The sequence below is a fragment of the Drosophila elegans genome, unplaced genomic scaffold (assembly GCF_018152505.1).
Source record: "Drosophila elegans isolate 14027-0461.03 unplaced genomic scaffold, ASM1815250v1 contig_149, whole genome shotgun sequence".
Lineage (NCBI taxonomy): Eukaryota > Metazoa > Arthropoda > Insecta > Diptera > Drosophilidae > Drosophila > Drosophila elegans.
Window position 1 is genome coordinate 19,066,796 of NW_024545513.1, and position 21,312 is coordinate 19,088,107.

General features: G+C 38.6%; 4 protein-coding genes across 13 annotated transcripts in view; 3 read left to right on the forward strand and 1 right to left on the reverse strand.

Annotated features, from left to right (window-relative positions):
* Positions 1 to 804: 804 nt before the first annotated feature.
* LOC108138558 (3-hydroxykynurenine transaminase) lies at positions 805 to 3,329 on the forward strand. Its single transcript, XM_017260830.2, has 3 exons — positions 805 to 1,152; positions 1,935 to 2,797; positions 3,095 to 3,329. Exons 1-3 carry the CDS (start codon positions 1,003 to 1,005, stop codon positions 3,264 to 3,266), a joined length of 1,185 nt encoding a protein of 394 aa, XP_017116319.1. The 5' UTR covers positions 805 to 1,002; the 3' UTR covers positions 3,267 to 3,329.
* A 631-nt stretch (positions 3,330 to 3,960) lies between these two features.
* Positions 3,961 to 6,569, reverse strand: LOC108138559 (60S ribosomal protein L7a). 2 transcript variants are annotated; one of them, XM_017260831.2, is made up of 5 exons: positions 6,442 to 6,569; positions 5,823 to 5,883; positions 5,637 to 5,760; positions 5,082 to 5,452; positions 3,961 to 4,374 (listed from the first exon to the last, which is right to left on the reverse strand). In XM_017260831.2, exons 2-5 carry the CDS (start codon positions 5,835 to 5,837, stop codon positions 4,069 to 4,071), a joined length of 816 nt encoding a protein of 271 aa, XP_017116320.1. In that variant the 5' UTR covers positions 5,838 to 5,883; positions 6,442 to 6,569; the 3' UTR covers positions 3,961 to 4,068. The 2 variants fall into 2 exon arrangements, with proteins under 2 accessions (XP_017116320.1, XP_017116321.1); XM_017260832.2 differs by having other exon boundaries at positions 5,823 to 5,885; positions 6,446 to 6,463.
* Positions 6,570 to 7,764: 1,195 nt separating this feature from the next.
* Positions 7,765 to 12,273, forward strand: LOC108138566 (protein deltex). The gene is made up of 4 exons (XM_017260846.2): positions 7,765 to 8,628; positions 9,171 to 10,475; positions 10,571 to 10,713; positions 10,779 to 12,273. Exons 1-4 carry the CDS (start codon positions 8,131 to 8,133, stop codon positions 11,077 to 11,079), a joined length of 2,247 nt encoding a protein of 748 aa, XP_017116335.1. The 5' UTR covers positions 7,765 to 8,130; the 3' UTR covers positions 11,080 to 12,273.
* Positions 12,274 to 20,243: 7,970 nt separating this feature from the next.
* LOC108138497 (serine/arginine repetitive matrix protein 2) overlaps positions 20,244 to 21,312 on the forward strand; it is a 41,261-nt gene continuing 40,192 nt past the window's right edge. For all 9 annotated transcript variants that reach the window (XM_041707694.1, XM_017260710.1, XM_017260711.1 and 6 more), the window contains exon 1: positions 20,244 to 20,316. In XM_041707694.1, the coding sequence (XP_041563628.1) occupies positions 20,260 to 20,316 (57 nt within the window). In that variant the 5' untranslated portion in view covers positions 20,244 to 20,259. The remainder of the gene's footprint in view (positions 20,317 to 21,312) is intronic.

The following is a 21,312-nucleotide window of genomic DNA, read 5'->3' on the forward strand; positions in this document are numbered from 1 at the left end:
ATTGGGCACATAATTCGACATTTTATTGTCGATGACCTGCTGGTCACAACATTTCCATCAACGGAAGCTGGAAAAATTGGCGGGGAAAGGAGGGCCGCCAAGATTTAGTTACAAACGATTATCAGCAAACGTCGTTGGGAGTATTTAACATTAAATATCACAGCTCTCTGCAGATTCTTCTAGCATCAAAAACAAAAACTACTATATAGAGAATACGCACGCATTTCCAAGGTTTGTATTGCTGAATTTGTATTTCACAATGAGTATGGCCCGCCAACCTTCCGAAGGCCATCCAAAGAATCAGCAGGAATACACTGAAAATAAACAAATAACTAATAGAATATTCTACCTTTTGTAAGTAAATAAAAATAGGAGTTGGTTAGGAAACAAACACAAAATTAAAGTAGAATGGTACTTTAATTAAGATTATATTTTGTATTCTTTATAACTTAACGGCTTACAACCACCCAAATATATATGTTTGTATTTATACAATGTAAATTTTCAAATTTAAGACGTGATTATGGACGTTACAAATTTAAAAGAAAATAAATATCGCCTGTACCCCATCAATGGTTTTATTTTTAAAATATTGATAGACATTATTTTTTGTTTGTAATTGGTTATATTATTATTTTTAAAGATATTTTTTCCTGTGCCATCAACGACGCAGTTGCTCCCGATCTTGATTCTTGATAAGCGGGAGAGCGCATCATTTACCGCTTGTTCAAGTGCGTTCATCGGCAATATTGCGGCGATAAGCTGCGAACCCGGAGAGCTATAAAGTGGCCAGCAGCCCGGGCGGCGTTTCAGTCAGATCTTGGCCAGCCAGCGAGACACACCGCCTCATCCATTTAACACCCGAAATTACCCAAGACGAAGTCCACCTGCTCCAGCGGATTAGGCGATAAGGCAATCATAAACACAGAGATCTGGTTACGTAAACAGAAAACAGAAATCAGAGAGCAGTGAGCAGAAGGTAGAAGGCAGAAAGTCGGTGAAATGGAAGTACCGCCACCGCTCGTCCTCAAGCGACCGCTGTATGTGCCCAGCAAAACGCTGATGGGTCCGGGACCCTCGAACTGCTCCCATCGCGTCCTGGAGGCCATGAGCAACCCGGTGTTGGGCCACATGCATCCCGAGTGCCTACAGGTGCGTATTACACAGGAAAAAAACATGAGAGCACTGTGTACCTAACATGATTCAATTTAAGTAACTAGTTTTTCATATCTTTTTTAATATTTAAAATCAGAGATTTAAGTATTATATATTTATTTTCAACAACATATACCTATACCTTATTTAATTCTAATTCTTATGTGTTGTTTTCTATTTTTATTTATTTATCTTCGTCTTTATGCTAAGAAAAGGGTATTTAAAAAGGGGTTTCAGCTGTAATAACTCAGAAAAGAATATTTTAACATTGTTTAGCTTTGACTTTCTAAACATAAGCCTCACTGTACTGAGAGTGCTCTATTTACGTTATCGGGACTAAGTGAAACATTGAGATACAATTACCGAGATGGGTCACAGATCTATGGATTGAAAGCACCCCATCTTTTATACTATGTGGTATAATAGTTTGTTGCTTATATGTAGATCTTACAGTTGAAACAAGACATTCTGATGATTTTTAACTGGCAACTCAACTAATATGCACTTATAATGTATATATATTTGAACCGTATAATAAAATATTTTTTTTCTAAAACAAATCATTACACTCAGAAAAGAAAATTCCTTGACATCAGGAAATTAAGGATAATATGTTACATGTTTTTCTACATTTATATGGTAGGCTCAACTTTAAGGTCATGTTTAGTTCTTATTCCTTAAATTAAGGGGTTAATGTCATAATTCTTTTTTTATGAGTAAACTCAACCACACTCAATTCTCTTTAATAATTAAATTTGTATTTACCTTGCAATCCACAGATTATGGACGAGGTGAAGGAGGGCATCAAGTACATCTTTCAGACCCTCAATGATGCCACCATGTGCATCAGTGGTGCTGGCCACTCGGGAATGGAGGCCGCTCTGTGCAATCTGATCGAGGATGGCGATGTGGTGCTCATGGGCATTACGGGTGTTTGGGGCCATCGGGCCGGTGAAATGGCCCGGCGTTACGGGGCCGAAGTCCACTACGTGGAGGCGAGTTTCGGCAGAGCCCTCAGTCTCGACGAGATCACATTCGCCTTCGAGGCCCATCGACCACGCGTTTTCTTCATTGCCCAGGGCGACTCCTCCACGGGCATTATGCAGCAGTCTATCCGAGAGTTGGGCGAACTGTGCCGCAAGTACGATTGCTTCCTGGTCGTGGACACGGTGGCTTCCTTGGGCGGTGCCGAATTCCTGATGGACGAGTGGAAGGTGGATGTGGCGTACACGGGCTCCCAGAAATCCCTCGGCGGTCCGGCCGGACTCACGCCCATTTCGTTCAGTAAACGCGCCCTAACGCGCATCCGGAAGCGCAAAACCAAGCCGAAGGTGTACTACTTCGACATCCTGCTGATCGGCCAGTACTGGGGTTGCTATGGCACCCCCCGGATCTATCATCACACCATATCCTCCACCCTGCTGTACGGATTGCGCGAGGCTCTGGCCCACTTTTGTGCCGTCGGTCTAAAGGCGGTGGTGCGGCGCCATCAGGAGTGCTCCAAGCGGCTGCAACTGGGCATCGAGGAGCTGGGACTGGAGATGTTCGTCCAGCGGGAGGACGAGCGGCTGTCCACGGTGAACACGATCAAGGTGCCCTTTGGAGTGGACTGGCGAAAGGTAGCGGAATACGCCATGCGCAAGTGAGTATTGCAAGCTATTGTTCTTAGCAATAAAATATTTTGTACATAATATATTCAAATTAAGCCGATTCTTTTTAAAACAACCTATTTCGACTAAAACTTGATAACCATACTAAAATCAAAAATTAATATTATTATATACATTAAAACATCACAAATACATAAAATAGTTTTTTAAAATACTAATCTTCGTAAGATCTAAAAATTAAAAACCATTATATATCGATTATTTAAGATCTAATTTCATTTTTAAATTTTACTTTACAAAATCTTAATTTAAACTTCAAATATTTTCAGGTACAGCGTGGAGATCAGCGGCGGATTGGGACCCACTGTGGAGCACGTCTTTCGGATCGGTTTAATGGGCGAAAACGCCACCGTGGAGCGCGTGGACATGGTGCTGAGCATCCTGAACGAGGCCATCCAGAGCAGCAAATTGGGAATTAAGACCGAACGCTCCAAAATTTAATGACGCCTTATTGTTCGCCCTTGTTTTAATTGGTTTTTAAATAAAATATAAATATAAACTTAACAATTTAAACTTATCGCCGATTACAATCGTAGGTACTGGAAATTCATCGCCGATTACCGATTGTAATGCCAGATCAACGTTGCACTTGTTTTCATTATAAATATCGATAAATGGTTTTAATTTAAATAATTTTATTATTTAAAAGCTAAGAGAGATGAAGAAGCAACCTTGAATCGCAAGAACTCCTTACATAAATTATACAGAAAGATCTTTTTAAACTCCTGGGACTCCATTTGATTATTATGTTACATATTAATTGTTATTGTTAAAAAAAAACCCAGTAATAAGTATCAACCGGAAGCTGAAGAACTTTCCTGAAAGAAAAAACTATTTAGGGTCAGCAGACAGCGACAAAAATTGTCTCATCAGATTAAACTCGTGCTTCTCAGAGTGTAATTATTTGAAATCATATCCAAGGGATATCCAAAACGCTTCCATAGCATACACAGCTCATCTAGTAGGCACAAATTTAGGTTCCCCAGCCAATTTGGAACCCATCTTTGAGTGTACTCGGCGGAAAACAATGCGTTACATGGGGGGATACAACTTAGATTTATTGAACGCCGATGCGAAATCGACTCGTCCAAGCACTTCTCACAGACACTTAGATAAAAAAAACAAAAAAAAATTGTACACTTAAATGTTTATTTGTTATCAAAATCAGTGGACGCACATCGCCCAAATCATTTCATCCATCTTGTGTACTTATAAAACTCTCCCAAATCAGCCGCAGATTGGTTTAACCCTGCTTCTGGGCCAATTCGCGGGCCTTAGCGCGCTCCAGCTTGGAGATGCGGGCCAGACTCTTGGAGCCAAGGATGCCACCGCCCCAGTGACGACGGATCTCCTCGTGGCGCTCGTTGAAGTTGGTCTTCACGGCCTCCAGAACCTTGCCGAAGTTGGCCTTGTCGTTGTTGTCGACGGTGGTCAGGGCGAGGGTGGTGCAGGTCTTCCTGCGCACCAGGCGACCCAGACGAGCCTTGCCCTTCACGATGCAGTAGGGCACGCCCATCTTGCGGCAGAGGGCGGGCAGGAAGAGGACCAGCTGAAAAGCACAGAAAGAGAGACGAAAAATGCACATTAGTTGGGTTGTCTTCAAAAAACCACGTGGTCGGGGTGTTCTGGGTATCTGGTTTTATTACGCTGCCCTTAATTCCTTGGCTCTTAAGCGCTGTGCTGATCATAAGCTCAATCTCTTGGCTTGTTACAAGCAATGTAGCTTAGTTCGTATATACTAAGTTCAAACTAAGCAAGGCTTATTTCTTCTTCATTTCAAAATGGTTAAATCTATAATAAAAGTACTTTTATCTAGTGTGTGAAAATTATTAATCAATTATTAAAATGTGCTTGGCCTCAAGAACACAACTAACTGCAATGAAATGTAAACCTTAAACAACTCCTTAACTGTTTATTTAAATCATAGATATAACTGAGATGTATTACAAAACACCTTAGCTTAGCAACTAGCCCAAAGATTAAGCTCTGGTTTGCACACATTTTTTTCAAGGAATTAAAAATTCAGGCGTCAATTCTCCACATGGCAAGCTTCCCGCCCAAAAGAGAGCGGGAAGCCCTTCGGTTGAAGAAATTCAAAAGTTTACATCATAGCAACGAGAGATAAAACCATAAAAACATGCAGTTCCACAATCTCCAGAGATAATTAATTGATTTTCAAAACAATCATCGAGAAACGTGGAAGTGCAAATTTGATTGAAGTGCCGTAGACTCCAACAAAAAAAAAAAAAAACTCACCTCCAGAGGATCAACATCGTGAGCGATGACAACCAGCTGGGCTTTCTTCTGCTCGATCAGCTTGGTGACCGTGTTGGTGCCGGCGGACACGTAGCTGGGCTTCTTCTTGGGCTCCACATCCTTGCCCTTGGCCTTGGCCTCGGCGATCTTCTTCAATCGCTGCTTCTTGGCCAGAGGCGACTCGGGGCGGTACTTCTCCAGCAGCTTGAACAGCTTGACGGCGGTGGTCTTGTCCAGAGTCTGGCTGAACTGGTGGATTGGCGGCGGGACCTTGAGGCGCTTCTGGAGCACAGCCTTTTGCCGCTGGACCCGGATGTATTTGGGCCAACGAACGAAACGGGACAGATCGCGCTTGGGCTGCACATTCTGGCCTGTAAAAATGTTACAACTTTATTAAATAATCTATCTATTAACTTGAGCCCAATCATGGCTCCCATTAGTTTCAAGAAAAATTTTATTACTTCAATAGTTATAAGAATTTTGCAACGCTGAAGCTATATAAATGATCTAAAAACTTTTTAAAACCCATTGAACTAAAGGAAATGTATAACTTACCGATTCCGAAGTTCTTGGGCCGCTTCTCGAACAGCTGGTTGACGACCTTCTTGACCACGGGCTTCTTAACCGCCAGAGGAGCTGGAGCTACCTTCTTGGTCACTGGCTTCTTCTTTGGCCTGGGCTGTGATTGAAACACGAATAACATTAATTGTTTATTAAACCACCATAGTAGGTGTTACTTACCTTCTTGACAACCATTTTCAAGCAGTTGTTTCAAAGGTTTCTACCGAAATTAGCTTAGTTGCTAGAAGAAAATAAAGACAACCATTAGGTTTAAACTTGTCAATCACACAAACAGGCTGAAAATTTGGTTGGCCAGCAAAACACGTGCAAAACATCAAGTACAATAGAAAAAAAAAGAAATAAAAAAAACCATGTTGTGAGTGTGTGAGTGACACGGGGGTGTAAACAACCAATACTTTTACTGCATATCTCAATAAAACTGTAGTGCTTTATTAAATTTAGTTCAGTTTACTTCATTTTAAGCAGTTTCCAGTTTTTTTTAAGTTTTAATGAACACTTTTACACAACACACACACACACACGCACACCCATACATCAACATGCCGCATCGCACATTTTTTGTTAAAATCAGTTTTAATTTGTCTTATTTCACCGAATAAAAAGGTTTTGTGGTATATAATATCCACTCCATGTGTTGTTTACACTTTGTATTTTCAAGTAGCACCTTTTAGTTGGCTTCCAGCCCCACATTAAAAAAAAATATATATAAAAAAAAGGGTTTTGCACAATTTTTCGCCGGCCACTTAATTTTATGCAGATTTCTTCTTGTAGCAATTACCTGGGACTAACACGACCACGAACGTATCGAAATACTCGCTGCAAGTATATTAAAAAAGAGATATTTTAAGTACAATTTTCAAGCGGAGTTCGCGGAGCACATGCACTCACCGGAAACGTGGAAATTAAAAAGAAAGGAAACGGGCAGTTTCTAGAGGTGGTAAGACCTACGCTCCTATCGATGAGAAATCGATAAAGCTTATGTTCGAGATGGGCGATACTTTTAAGAATGTATTCGATAGTATATACTTTTAACATTTTTCATTAAGAGTAAAATAAAATTTTTTTGTAATAGAGGCTTAAAACTAATATTATACGTAATGCCCGAATAGTTTGCCCAAATATTACGGTGCACAGGAGATGGCTTGGCCATCAAAGCTTTGATTCGCTATCGATAGTTTGATTTTGGTCAATGGTGTGACCAAAACATTTAGCAAAACACCCAAAGCAGCTAAAATTTTCTACATGCAAAAACATATAAAGGAATAAAAACAATAATATTTTGAATCGATTTATTATTATAGTTGGCAAGATACAGAAAATAGTATCCAAATTATTATTTTTTTAACTTTACTATTATGACATTTGAGAAACAAATATATATACAAGCTTCAGAATTGTAATTATAAAATTGTCCCCCTCAATAATACTTTACGTTATCAAAACTTGCAGAAATCTCACATTAACATTTCCATGATTTCATTTATAAATACATTTATATACAATAATTATTAATATGATTGAAGAAAGAAATTGTCGCAGTATAATCATTGTTATTGCGTATTATTTAATCTCTCATAAAATAAATATTTTTATTTTGATTTATTTTTTGAGCGATATTATTCTGGATCAAAAATTGTTTTGTGCGTCATTCTTGGAAGGGGTTGTTTTGTTTATGATTAAGCGAATCGAGACAAACCCAAAAATATGTATTACGAATTCATTATTTTTTCATAAAATTGTGTTTCATTATAAAAAAACTTATTTTGAAATTGGGTTTTTTTTTTTTGTGTTGACTTACATATAGACTTATGGTTAAAATGTGGAAATGGAATAAAATCAATGAATATATTATTAAGCTAGGAAGGGAAACAGAAAACAAATTAAATATTCAAAGCTAGCCAGGTTGCGATTAACATAACTAGATCATTCAACTGGTAATCATTAATATCATAATTTTATTATAAGTTAAGTGAGCACGATTGCTCAGTTCTAATAATAGCTAGATCCAGCTAGAAACCAGTTAAGAATGCAGCCCTAAAACTAGCGAATTCAACTGGTGTCTGTTTCTAGTGCAGTATTTTCTGTGCGGTATTTTAACCTGGGTTTTATTAGCGTTTTTCCGCTGTTGTCTCTGTCCAACTCGCTGTCCAAAAAAAAAAATTTCTCGCCCTGCGCTTGCGCTTATTGCTTAATAAACCAATTGTGACCGTTAAACGCGAGTGCCAAAGTCACACAAAACTTAAACGGAGTGACTTAAAAGTGGCCTGCGAAAACCCGGAAAAATGAAAGCCGAGGAAAAACAGGGCTAACAAACGCAGGCCACCATTTTTAATTTCTTTGTTTATTTTGTGCCCATCTTCGCGAGCGACAGAGACAGAGGGAGAGAGAGAGACAGAGCAGGAGGAGCTGGAAATCGAAATGGAAATGGAAATGGAGTGAGCACAGGGAAAACGGATAAATTCCAGCGATGGCCAGCAGCGCTGGAAGTGCGGGAAGTATTCCCGGATCCGTCGTTTCTGTGGGGGGAGGATCCGCTGCTTCCAGTTGTGGCACCATGGCCTTGTCCTCCACCGGATCCGGTGGTCCGCCCGTGAACCACGCCCACGCCGTCTGCGTCTGGGAGTTTGAGTCGCGCGGCGGCAAGTGGTTGCCATATTCGCCGGCCGTTTCGCAGCATTTGGAACGCGCCCATGCCAAGAAGCTGACCCGCGTCATGCTGAGCGACGCGGATCCCAGCCTGGAGCAGTACTACGTCAATGTGCGCACCATGACCCAGGAATCGGAGGCGGAATCGTCGGGCTCCGGGCTTCTCACCATCGGCGTGCGCAGGATGTTCTACGCCCCCAGCTCGCCGGCGGGCAAGGGCACCAAGTGGGAGTGGTCGGGCGGCAGTGCCGATAGCAACAACGACTGGCGGCCATACAACATGCACGTCCAGTGCATCATCGAGGACGCCTGGGCGAGAGTAAGTGTTCGGAAGCTTGAAATTCCTTTAGACTTTATGCTCCAATTGCGAGGGTTTTTATGATATTGAATGAGAAAGCAAAGATAATTTCAAGGAGCCATGTTCCCGGATATACTAAAATATATTTATACGAAATTTATTCGAAATTTAATGTTGATTGTAAGAAAGTTGAAATACTTTCCAGAATTTTCTCGAGATATTCTAAATTTTATTTTGATGCTAAGTAAAAAAAATAAATATTATGATCAATAATTGATGAAAAAAGATTAAAGTATGTTTCTGGGAATTGCATTTTATCAGATATCAAATATATATATGGTTAATAATATATAATAGATCAAAATTGCTGCTTTTATGCATTTATCATAAAAATTTTTAGAAATCGAACTGTTTTTAAAATTAATTTTGAAGTCTTTTTTTGTAAGGTTTTGCATCATAGTACCAAGTTTTTATATTTGAAATAGTAATAATCACATAATACAAGTCATGTTACCCATTTAGCAACAACCTGTTCTAATTGGTATTTTCGAACTTTCCCGCAGGGCGAACAAACCTTGGACTTGTGTAATACCCACATCGGCCTGCCCTACACCATCAACTTTTGCAATCTCACCCAGCTGCGCCAGCCCAGCGGACCCATGCGCAGCATCCGGCGAACCCAGCAGGCGCCGTATCCACTGGTCAAACTCACGCCGCAGCAGGCCAACCAACTCAAGTCGAACTCCGCCAGCGGGAGCAGCCAGTACAATACTCTGCCCAAGCTGGGCGACACCAAGAGTTTGCACAGAGTGCCCATGACCAGGCAGCAACATCCACTGCCCACCAGCCACCAAGTGCAACAGCAGCAGCAGCAGCATCAGCAGCAGCATCAGCAGCAGCATCAGCAGCATCAACAGCAACATCATCACCAGCAGCAGCAACAGCAACACCAGCATCAGCATCAGCACCAGATGCAGCATCATCAGATGCATCATCAGACGGCGCCCAGGAAACCGCCGAAGAAGCATAGCGAAATCTCGACCACAAATCTCCGCCAGATACTCAACAACCTGAACATCTTTAGCAGCAGCACCAAGCATACGAACATGGCGACGGCGGCCAGTGCCAGTTCGTCCTCCTCGTCGGCCTCCCTGCATCACGCAAATCACCTGTCGCATGCCCATTTCTCGCACGCCAAGAATATGCTGACCGCCTCGATGAACAGTCATCACAGTCGCTGCTCGGAGGGATCACTGCAATCGCAGAGGAGCAGTCGGATGGGCTCACATCGCTCGAGATCGCGGACGCGTGCCTCGGATACGGATACGAACAGCGTGAAATCGCATCGCCGGCGACCCAGCGTGGACACCGTCTCCACTTACCTCAGTCACGAGAGCAAGGAGAGTTTGCGCAGCAGAAACTTTGCCATTTCGGTCAACGATCTGCTTGACTGTTCGCTGGGTAGCGATGAGGTGTTTGTGCCCTCGCTGCCGCCATCGTCGCTGGGTGAACGGGCACCGGTGCCGCCGCCATTGCCGTTGCATCCGCGCCAGCAACAGCAGCAGCAACAACAGCAGCAACAGTTGCAGCTGCAACAGCAACAGCAGCAGCAGCAGCAGGCGCAACAGCAGCAGCAATCAATCGCCGGTTCGATTGTGGGCGTGGACCCGGCCAGCGATATGATATCGCGTTTTGTCAAGGTGGTGGAGCCACCGCTGTGGCCCAATGCGCAACCCTGTCCCATGTGCATGGAGGAGCTGGTGCACTCCGCCCAGAATCCGGCCATCTCGCTGAGTCGCTGCCAGCACCTGATGCATTTGCAGTGCCTCAACGGGATGATAATTGCCCAGCAGAACGAAATGAACAAGGTAAGCACTGTGGCACTACACTAAATTCCCCCAATAAGAGGGAGATAGAGGCATAGACAACCTGACTTATGTTCATTTTTAATGCTACCTTTTAGAACCTCTTCATCGAGTGCCCTGTGTGCGGAATCGTTTACGGTGAGAAGGTGGGCAATCAGCCCATTGGCAGTATGTCCTGGAGCATAATTAGCAAAAATCTGCCAGGACACGAGGGTCAGAACACCATACAGATTGTCTACGAGTGAGTGTGAATTCTAAATCGACTCTGGCAAAGGTCATTAATAAACCAATATATTTTAATTGAAGCATTGCATCGGGCCTGCAGACGGAGGAGCATCCGCATCCGGGTCGTGCCTTCTTCGCCGTGGGATTCCCACGGATCTGCTACTTGCCGGACTGCCCACTGGGGCGAAAGGTGTTGCGCTTCCTCAAGATCGCCTTCGATCGTCGGCTGCTATTCTCGATTGGACGATCGGTGACCACCGGACGCGAAGATGTGGTAATCTGGAATAGTGTGGATCACAAGACGCAGTTCAATATGTTTCCGGATCCCACCTATCTGCAGCGCACCATGCAGCAACTGGTCCACCTGGGCGTGACGGACTAAGGATAAGGGAGATAAGGGAGATAAGGGGAGAATGAACCCAAACACCCACCCACCGAAGGCCCATGAAATGAAAACGAAACCCTCACCTCGATCACTATCTTCCATTCGTTAATAAGTTACTCTCCACATAATCTCAGTGTGTGTGCAATCCTCGTTTACTATGATCTATTTTTTTTTATAGATATATTGTAATAGCGTTCGAGCTGCTCGAACCCTAAACAACAGCAAACCACAATGGCAATTGTAGCTTCCTTTCCGCTCTTCCAATTCGTATTTGTACTCACTTAGCCGATAAGGTTCAGTACATTATATGTATTAGCTAGTTAGTTAGTTAGTTGTAGTTATAGTTGTAGTTGTAGTTTTAGTTTCCAAGAGAATCTTGACCCAAGACACCTATTAGTATAAGGCATTATCCTGATTCCTGATTCGATTCAAGCCACGCCACGCAACGCCATCCCTCAAGCATTCGAGTGTAAGCTGTGCCAAAATCATAAAGCTCCCATTTAGGATATGTATATTGTTGATATAGATAGCATATAAACCGTCGCCCATCTCTCCATCTCTCTCGGTTTCGAATTTCTCTTTTCTAATAGACCTTTATAGGCCTTTATAAGCCTTGAGGAATCCCTTAGGATAGGTAACATATATGCTATAGGTTTAATCGTGTTCAGAGAGAGAGAGAGAGAGAGAGAGAACTGGAGATGGGCAGATTAGATAGACTTGTCTCACTCGTCTTGGCCATTTAATCTCTTCCATTCAGCGAATTTGATGTGATTTTAATTTGAATTATTCATTAATAAACAGAGCCTGCTACGCATATATAGGGAGCTTAGTTGTAAAACTCAGCCAGATATTCCATTATATATATAAATATATATATATATACATACATAAACATACATTTATCATACCGCATACATACATAGAACATACCACATAAAATCATTTTTTTTTAATTGAATCTTTTGCACACATTTGATGAATTGTTGCTTTCATATTGATATCAGCTTATGTCCGCATCACCATATTTGATATGATATGATTTTACCAAGTTGTATTTAGCACTGATTAGTTTTTAGTGTTCATTGCGAATATTCCACAGCAAATTCCACACCATTAATATATGCATATTATATATACAGTACATTTATACATAGTTCAAATAAAGTAATTTCATGTTTAATCATGTTTAAATGGGTTGTACGTATTCTTGGTTTCTTCTTCTCTAACGAAAAATGACAAAATAAATATTTATTGGTTTTATAGGTTTTAATCAAATTATAAAAGAAATTTTTCTTTTTTAAATCTTTTTTCGTAAACTGTTTTTAACTGACTTTTTTTTTTTAATTTGAGACAACGATCAAGAATCTTATATTTTCTCAACTCTTATTTGAAATATAGATTCTATACTAATTGGAAGAATAATGTGAAAATCCAATTGGGTGCTCTTTGGCGTGTTTTTATTGCATCGCCAGTTTCCCTGCATCGCAATGCAATTCAAATCAATCAGTTGACATTTTTGGGACTTTCAAGGTTCGTTTTCATTTTCGGTTTCAGTTTCGGTTTCGTTTGCCGTTTAGCAGTTTTCGGCTTCAGTTGCTGCCGTGAATCACTTAAAATAAATTAATAAAAGACAAAAAATCATGAAAATCAGATGCATTTTTTGTCATTGTGCACATTGCACATTGCACAGTGCTTGATGTTGTTGTTTGCGATGTTGGTGAAGTTGCTCCGGGCCATTTATGGCGCAGCGGCAACATGTTGCAGACGTGTGTTGTCGCTGTGTCGCTGTGTCGCCTCTTCAACTGCCTACGTGCTGACGTCAGACAGGCGCAAGGACAGTGTCCAAAAGTGGCCAATAAAACGTGGCTTAATGCTTTTCATGGCTTTCACTGCACCTCCAAGGGCGATCATCTTTCTGTGGCTTTCTGCAAGCAGCAACAACAGCAGCTGTTGCTGTTGCAAGGCGTTAGTTTGGCATTAGCCATATTTTTTTAAGACCAACACGTGGCTACGTTTTCCAAAGTCTGAAAATTTTTCAAAAAAACATTCTCTTCTCGGCTAGAAATTGCACATGTTGCTGATGTTGTTCCTGCAGCAATTGCAGCTGCTGCTGTTCGACTATGTCTGTTTTGAAAGTGAAGGAGTTTAAATGAACCTTAAGATCATATAGAAATTGATGTTGGAAAACTTTTCATGGGTCCTAACACCTAGAAACAGCACTTGTTGCAGTTGCTGTTGCTGGCAATATTGCTGATATTGCTGCTGTTTTTGCTGCTGCTCCTGCTGATGCGGCTGTTTTCCTTGTGCCAGTTGCATAAGCAAATGTTTTCCTAGAATTTACAGCATTTCATGCAATTTATATGCGATTTTATGTGAATGACAACGTTGACATTCAACACACGCACCTCAGCGGATAGAGCAGCAACATATCGAACATAAATATATATGTGTATGCAGGGGGAAAGAGAGAGAGAGAGAGAGAGAGGTGACAAGTGCGTGATGATGAGATCGCTAATAAGGTGGTTTTGGCCAAAAAAAACAAAAGCCTGCTCCATTGACCCTGTGGCAATCGCGTTTTTTTTTTTGGCCTCAGCCTCGTCCTGGCCATTTTCATTTTGAGATAAACACTGGCGATAAGGCCACCCGATCTGGCCCTCTATCTACAGTTCTTTAGATTCATACATATGTACATATATGTAGATACATATTCAAAAGAACACATCTTTATCTTAAGTTTTATTATCAGATATAAAACAATATAATATATAATTATAAATTTACATATATACATACATAATTTGCTACAAATTTTCAATGAGGGAATGCTAATTACTCCATTCTCTTATTGACTATCGTATTTTATTGTTCTTTTTTTTATATAATAATGAAATACTAGCACTTTAATATGTTTAATGTGTTTTAAACATAAACAGAAAATAATTTAATAATTTCCATCAAATGGAATAAGATTTTTATTAGAAAACATTTAAAAAAAAAAAAAACAAATTTATAAACTTATTAGTAACATTTAATATAAATGTTTCCGAAAGCGTTTTTCAAGCAATTAGTTGCTCACTATATAAATTCAAATATGCTACAAATTCCAATTGGCATGCTTCATTTGTCTTGGACTTGCACAGCAAAGTCTCATAAGAAAAATATGCAAAGGGTTTGGCAAGCATTGAGTTTTGTTCCTGTTTATGTTCTTGGTTATTTAATCATTATTTTTTTTATTCATGTTCCAGTCATTCCACTATCCCCCTCCCACTCGCACACCCAGTGGTCATTAGTCATGCAACTGAGCAGGGATTATCAAGTGCTGGTGCTCTCGCGCTTGCTCTCACTTTCCTTATCTCTCAGGATCAGCTGAGGCGTCGACAGAGAGATGTACACTGAAAAGAAAACTATTATAAACTATTATATATATATTATATATTATTATATATTATTATCTTGGTATTTCAAAAAGTTTCTTTAGCATGAACGATTTTAGTTGCCCTTTTATTAAATAGTCTGCTTTGGGCACCAAAAAGTAGGCAATGATTTTGGCGAGTCAATAATTTTTGTGTTCTCGAAAAATGTTTGTTTGCGAAACAGTCATGCGCCCAGTTATGATAGTTTTCAAAATTTTTCGAATATTTTCGGCGAGTGTAGAGAGCGTTGCAGTGGCAGTTGCGTCGACGCCGGCGTTTTGGGCGGCCGAGAGAGCCAGCGCCTAAATGCAGCAACAACTGCGGCTTGCAATCAGTCAAGAGCCTCCGCTCGTGCCAACCGCATCTTGCCACGCCCCTCAGCCCTACGCCCCTTTCGCAGCACAAACCCCACTTCGAACTTCGTCATTGTTACATTTTTAACAATCAATTTTTAAAGTGTTTATTTTTTTTGACAGTTTTGTTTGCTAAATCAAGAGTGTTTTATATTGGTGATATAATTATTTAAAGGCTTACTTTTTCAATCAAATGAAAATCGTTTTTTTAAGTGCATTTCCTTGACTGCTTTGTGGCAAAATATAGTGTTTTTTTTCGGTGGAATATTTGTTTAAGCTTAATACTTAATACTTTTTTTTCAAATCTCTGTTATTGGTCGCGTGTGACAGCAGCAACAGCAAACTTATAAACCGCAAATCAATCAAACAATCGTAGAGTGGGGAAAAAAAGGCAGCGCCCGCGTTTTAACCGCGCTCAAGTCGCTGACAACTTTTCGCCGGAGAGCCGTCGCAATTTGATCTTTCCGTAAATTAAACTATTTACTGTTTAAATATTTGCCAAGTACACAAAAATACACACATTTGCTGCTCGCTGTCGCCTCGTCTTGAATTACAAAAGCCTCGAGAAGTCGACGTCCCTCTGATAACAAACAGTAAGAGAAGCAGCAGCAGCAGCACAGCAGGTGAGTACAATTACTACACAGGTACAGTACAGAAAGATATATTCCCATATACTATATAGAGGGTGACAGAGGCACAAGATTGACTACAATGTTGAGGGAGAAATTCTAACAGTTTTGTGGCGATTTTTGTGGTTTTCCTGACCTGTCGCCATCTAGCGGCGTCTCAGAAGAACTATGAAAATATTATGGCTATATGACACTGGTCAATAAGTTTTTTTAAATTCCTAAGAAATTGAATTTTAGTTTGAAAACTTTTTCGAGAAGCAGCTGCTGTTTCTCAAATAACACTGTTTTTTTTCTCCATGAACGTACAGTGTCATACTGCCTTAAATTTGCATCTATGCTTATTTTGTTAGCCATAAATCTTGACTGACCAAAACAGAGTGATTTTCGATAATAAAACGGTTTTTAATTGCCTAACAGCAAAATATGACGGTTTCGTTATGCCGTTTTGGTAAATTTATGAATTTATGCGATCGACGATCGCCGTTCTTAGGGCATTGGCCACACGCCAGCCCACGCGATTTGTATAAGGTATTGCATACGGATCGTGATATAAAGTGTATCATTTGGTCTGGCGGACATATGTTTATTGGACCTCCGCTTTGATTGATGATCCATAAATGCGTTAAATGGATATTCGTCTGACGTTTGACCGCTTTGATTTATGAGGAGTTTAGATATTGTTCTTAAATTGTTATGGTGGATTATGATAATAGCTACAAATTGATTTAAGACAGTTTGAACTACTTTTTTGGAAACATATTCAAAGCTATGATTTTACATTTAAAAGTATGATACATTTGTAGAAGAATAGCATTGTAATGATTTTAAGACTAAAGAAAATGGTGAGCAGATTTTTGTTGGGCAAGATTGTCTTTTGATTTTCAACAGATAACAAATATATCTCCTTTTTTATTTACAATTTTCAATTGGAAACTATACTTTTTATGAAAAAAAAAACCTAAGCCTCTTTGTATTTTGTATGTGCGACAAATTAAAAAAAAAATCTATTTCTTATTGATATTTTACTAAGGTGGATGTCAAGTTGCCGCAATTCATTGAGATATTTGCTAACTTGACCAGACCTTTCTACCTGACCCATCACCTCCCCCTAAAAATCAATCGTTAGGTGCTCACTTTGAAGCTGGCTCAGTTTTCAAGTTCAATTGCTTGATTGAATGGGGCTCTGGGGCCAACGAGTGTTTGCCCAATTGTGGTTTTGAACTTGTTTGGCTTTTGGCCGAGCATTTCCCCGGACAACCCCCCTCCTAACCGCCCCCATCCACGCCCCCTTAGATGCATTGTCAGTTGACCGAGCCCGTTGATGCTAACCAAAAGCGAAGCCAAAATGTTGCGGCCATGCTTATCAAGCTAGCAACTCAAATGCACAGCGAACAAAAAATTAACTAAGTTTTTTTTCTACAAATAGTTAAAAAATAACATTTATTATTTTCAAATTTAATATCACTAAAAATTGCAAGGGAGGAAAATAAGGGCGAAAAATATATAAATTGGGTACAAAATATCAGTAAGCCGAAAAATACTTTATTCAAAAAATGCCACGTAAAATGCATATTGTACACTCAGAAAAAAACGCCGCTCTAAAATTAAGTACGATAGTACTTGATTTTTGATATTCTTGTTTTGAGTATTTTTTTTCCTATTCTGCTTAAATTAAGAAAAAATAATTCTTAAACTACAATTAATCCTTAATAATACTTGATTCAAGTATAAAATTCTTAAAACAAGTAGAAAATTCTTATTTTAAGTATGATTTCGATTTATATTAAGAAGAACAAATTCCAAGAGAATATTCCTCATAATAAGTAGAAAATTTTCTTATATCAATCTATCGCAGTTCATGCTTTCAGAAAATCAAGTATAGGAAATTCTTAAATTAAGGAAGGCATGTACTCAAATGTAGTGAACAAATTTAAGAAAAAACATTTCTTTAATCAAGCTAAAATCTTTTTAAGATCCGTCATTCTTTTCTCTCATTATTTTTAACAGGATAGAGCAAAATTCTTAAAACAAATTTATAGCGTCATTCGTATTTGTTTGTACATACAAGTTTGTGCGTACTATATACGATGTGCATTTTTTAAGACATAACGGATTCTTGAAAGCAACGCTTTCCCGGAATAAGCCGAAATAACTGTTGTCAAACAATACACACATAAATGTATGTGTGCTTTTTGTAAAGCGTGTGTGATGAGTAGAGATGGAAAAACATCGATAGTCGGTATTTAATTTTTGTTTTATTTTTTTTGTAGCCCCAGCATAAACAAAAACTAAAAGTTGTTGCTTAAATAATATTCCTGTTGGAAAACTACGCCTGGGAGGATATATAGATTAGAGTTATAACATGAGCAAATCTGAGCGGTATGGCCAACTGCTGAAAAAAGCGTCTATCGACAATCGATATTATTCTGAGTGCTTAGGCCAGCTCTAGGAAGAAGCTCCTCGTTTTTAAGTTTGAAGTTTATTGTGAAAATGAGTGCGGAAGACGAAAAGCTGGAGGAATTTTTGAAGGAAAACGAATGTGAAGACATTCGTGAATACCTTAAAGGTAAGTAATACAAGCCAAGCGTAATAAAAGGTTTATTTAATAAAAGTGCGCGTCGGAGTTTTGTCTTATGTACTATTTATTTATATACTTAAAAGAACGTGTGTGCGCGACCGGCTTAAAGAACCTAACCTAATGAACCTGCAATCCTAAAAAAAATAAATAATGCGTTGAAATAGGTTGCTAATAATAAAACGCTTAGAGAATAGTAAGAAAACCAACTTAAAAAGTGAGCATACATACAAACGGTAAAAAAAAGAGCGGTACGTAGCTTGTATAGAAAAGTTTCAACCTATTTTTTTCATGGAACAAGCTACGGACCGCTTTTTTTTACGTTTTATGTGTACGATCACTTTTAAGTTGGTTTTCTTACTATTTTAACATGCATTCCTGTGATCTGCAAATTATTCTTGATTGCTAGTGCATGTGCACTAATTATGTGCACACATAGTATTTACACATACATATACATGTATACATACGTATACATGTGCACTGATAAAAAAATGAAATATTTGATTTTAATATGTTACTCATATATTGACATATTTCATATTAAATCATAATATTAAATACAATACATATTAAATAGCATGACTTCATTCATATTTAAATTAATATTCACATATTTAGATTCAATATTTCGTTTTTTACCAGTGTACCATATATGAGTAAGCAAATACGTTTTTAATAAATAAAATTATTAAATTATAATTAAATTATATAATTATAAGCAATTTCAAAATTAATTTTAAATTTTTAGATGCTCAAATAAGATATAGTGATTTAAAATATATCATAACGGAAGAAAATTTAAGCGAAGCTGTGCCTCCGTTGGGACCCCGCCTGAGGTTTCGGGAGAAGCTTTTTTCATGGAGGAAGGCAGAGGTAAGTTATTTCTTCAGCTAAAACTTTAATAAAATAATTTCATTTCATTTCATGGTCCATTATGCCTCTGCATTTCCAAAACATATCAATAATAAAATATAAATTGTAATCCCTTTTTCCAGTTAGTTATAAGAAAACAATAATAAATAAATTTAAGCAAACAATTAAAATTAAAAATAAATACAAAAATTTAAAATGTCAAAAAACCAAGGTTTTTGCGAGTATAATTTAATAAATAACTCACCTTATATTTCCTTAATTCAAGGAATAGCAGTGCTTTTTTTAATAACTTTTTAGGTTTGGAAATGGATTTATATGCTCTTAAATAAAGCAAAATTTTGTCTTATTATAAGAACAATAATGCTCATGCTAGGAGTTTTATTTAATTAAATTGGGATAGTATCTTTCTTGATTTGAGATTGAAATATTCTTTTTTAAAGAGTTCGTAATGTTTAAAATATGAATTTATTGTTCTTTATTTAAGCCGCATGCACTCTTAACTCAAATAATGATCTTTCTTGATTAAAGAATTTTTAATACTTGATTCGAGTATAATTCGTACTTCAATTAAGTGCACGTTATACTTGATTTAAAAAAAATTAAAACTTAATTTAAGCAGAATTCAATATTAATTTAAGTACTATTTACTGTTAATTATCGACCAAAAGTCTCTTAAATAAAGAATTATGGTTTAAGAATGAAACGTTCTTAAAAACAGAATTTATGACATAAATAAGAATTTTCCTAACTTGACTCACTTTCATGAGCGTTTATACTTAAAACAAGAACAAAACTCTTGGTTTTTTTTCTGAGTGTACAGGCAGTTTTAAGCTTAACTAAGAGAATTTGCATTTAGCGGTATCCAACTCCGATCGTCAGTTTCTCTCGGTGCAATAGCGATGCACTTGACTGTGTTGTGTGTGCGAGTGTTTTTTTTTTTTTTTTTTTTTGTATATGCAATTGCTGTCCATGTTTGAAGTTATCCATTTACGGGGGAAATGTCACAACTTGTTGGGGTGTGGAGATCGAAGCGACTCTGACCGATTCTGGACGATTCCATCCGATTCTGGCTTGCCTCGTTCACAGTGCCCATAACACTGATCATGATCGATGGCAATTGATATTACTCAGTTAACTTTGCGGACCAGCGACATTTTATAATCATCAAATAAATCAACATGAGAAATGTGCAGCCAAATAATTGCATCATCAGCCAAAACAGAAAATCTCTGACCACCCTCTATGGAATTAATCTTAATCTGCGCTGTAATATCTTGTATAATATTATTTATGTATGTATGTTTTTTTTTTTCAGTTTTCAATCATCTGCCATGGAGGTGGAATGCGATTTGGGTGATATACAAAATGAGGAATTGCTGAGGAAAATGGTAAGTTTTTGGGTATTCTTTTAATTATACATTTTTGCAGATTATTTTATTTATTTTTAAGAAAAATTTATCTACTATCAGAGTTCTCAATTTAATCCTTATTTTATTTTATTGTATGCATATTCTTGCACTTTATTAGATTTCATTTGTTTAAAGCACTGTGATTGTTGTGCAAACATCTGGCTGCAGTTCATTGCCTCCTTGCCGGACTTGTGTCCCCATTCCCAGCTCATTGCCAATGGCATTGCCTTTAAAGCCCTGTTTTTCCCCAGACGACACATTCGAGAACTGGCCAGAAGCGATCCAGACCATCCATGGCCAGAGATCCACTCACTCGGTTAGTCAGTCTCCGTTTCCATCGCCATCGCCGTCGCCGTTGCCGTCAACCCAAACCAAACCAAAAGCAAACCAAAGCCAACCCAGTTCAACCTGGCCAAATTGGGTCATTTATGGGGTTGCTCACTGTAGCTCATTTAGCGGCGTGGGCCGCTAGTCGCTGACTTGGCTCAGACATTGGCAATAATCGTTAAAAAGTCGTTAGAAAAGTCAGTGGAAAATCGATGACGATGTCGCATCGGTTACCTGGCCAAAAAAATGATCTATCTATCTGCATTAGTCAAGAATAACAAAGATGTGCTAGTTTTCTCCAAAGCGATGTTAGAATACCCTTGGATCGAAAAATGTATATAATGAAGGTTAATTTACCAACCGCCTTATATCCAAAAGTTAGGAAACATTTAGAACTTGATGTTCTTAGATAAATAATAATGTGATACGACATAGTAAGTTATCTAAAAGATCATTGGAAGTTACAAAGGACTTTAGATAAAGGGAACCATTTAAGATAATGATATCATATTATCATATTATGAAATGCCAAATATTCTTTTCATATAACTAAAAGTTAGAAATTTTGGGGACGGGTTTTTAAGAACCTCTTTTAGAAACTTATTATATAGCATAAAATTCCTAGCTTATGATCTATAATATGAGGGT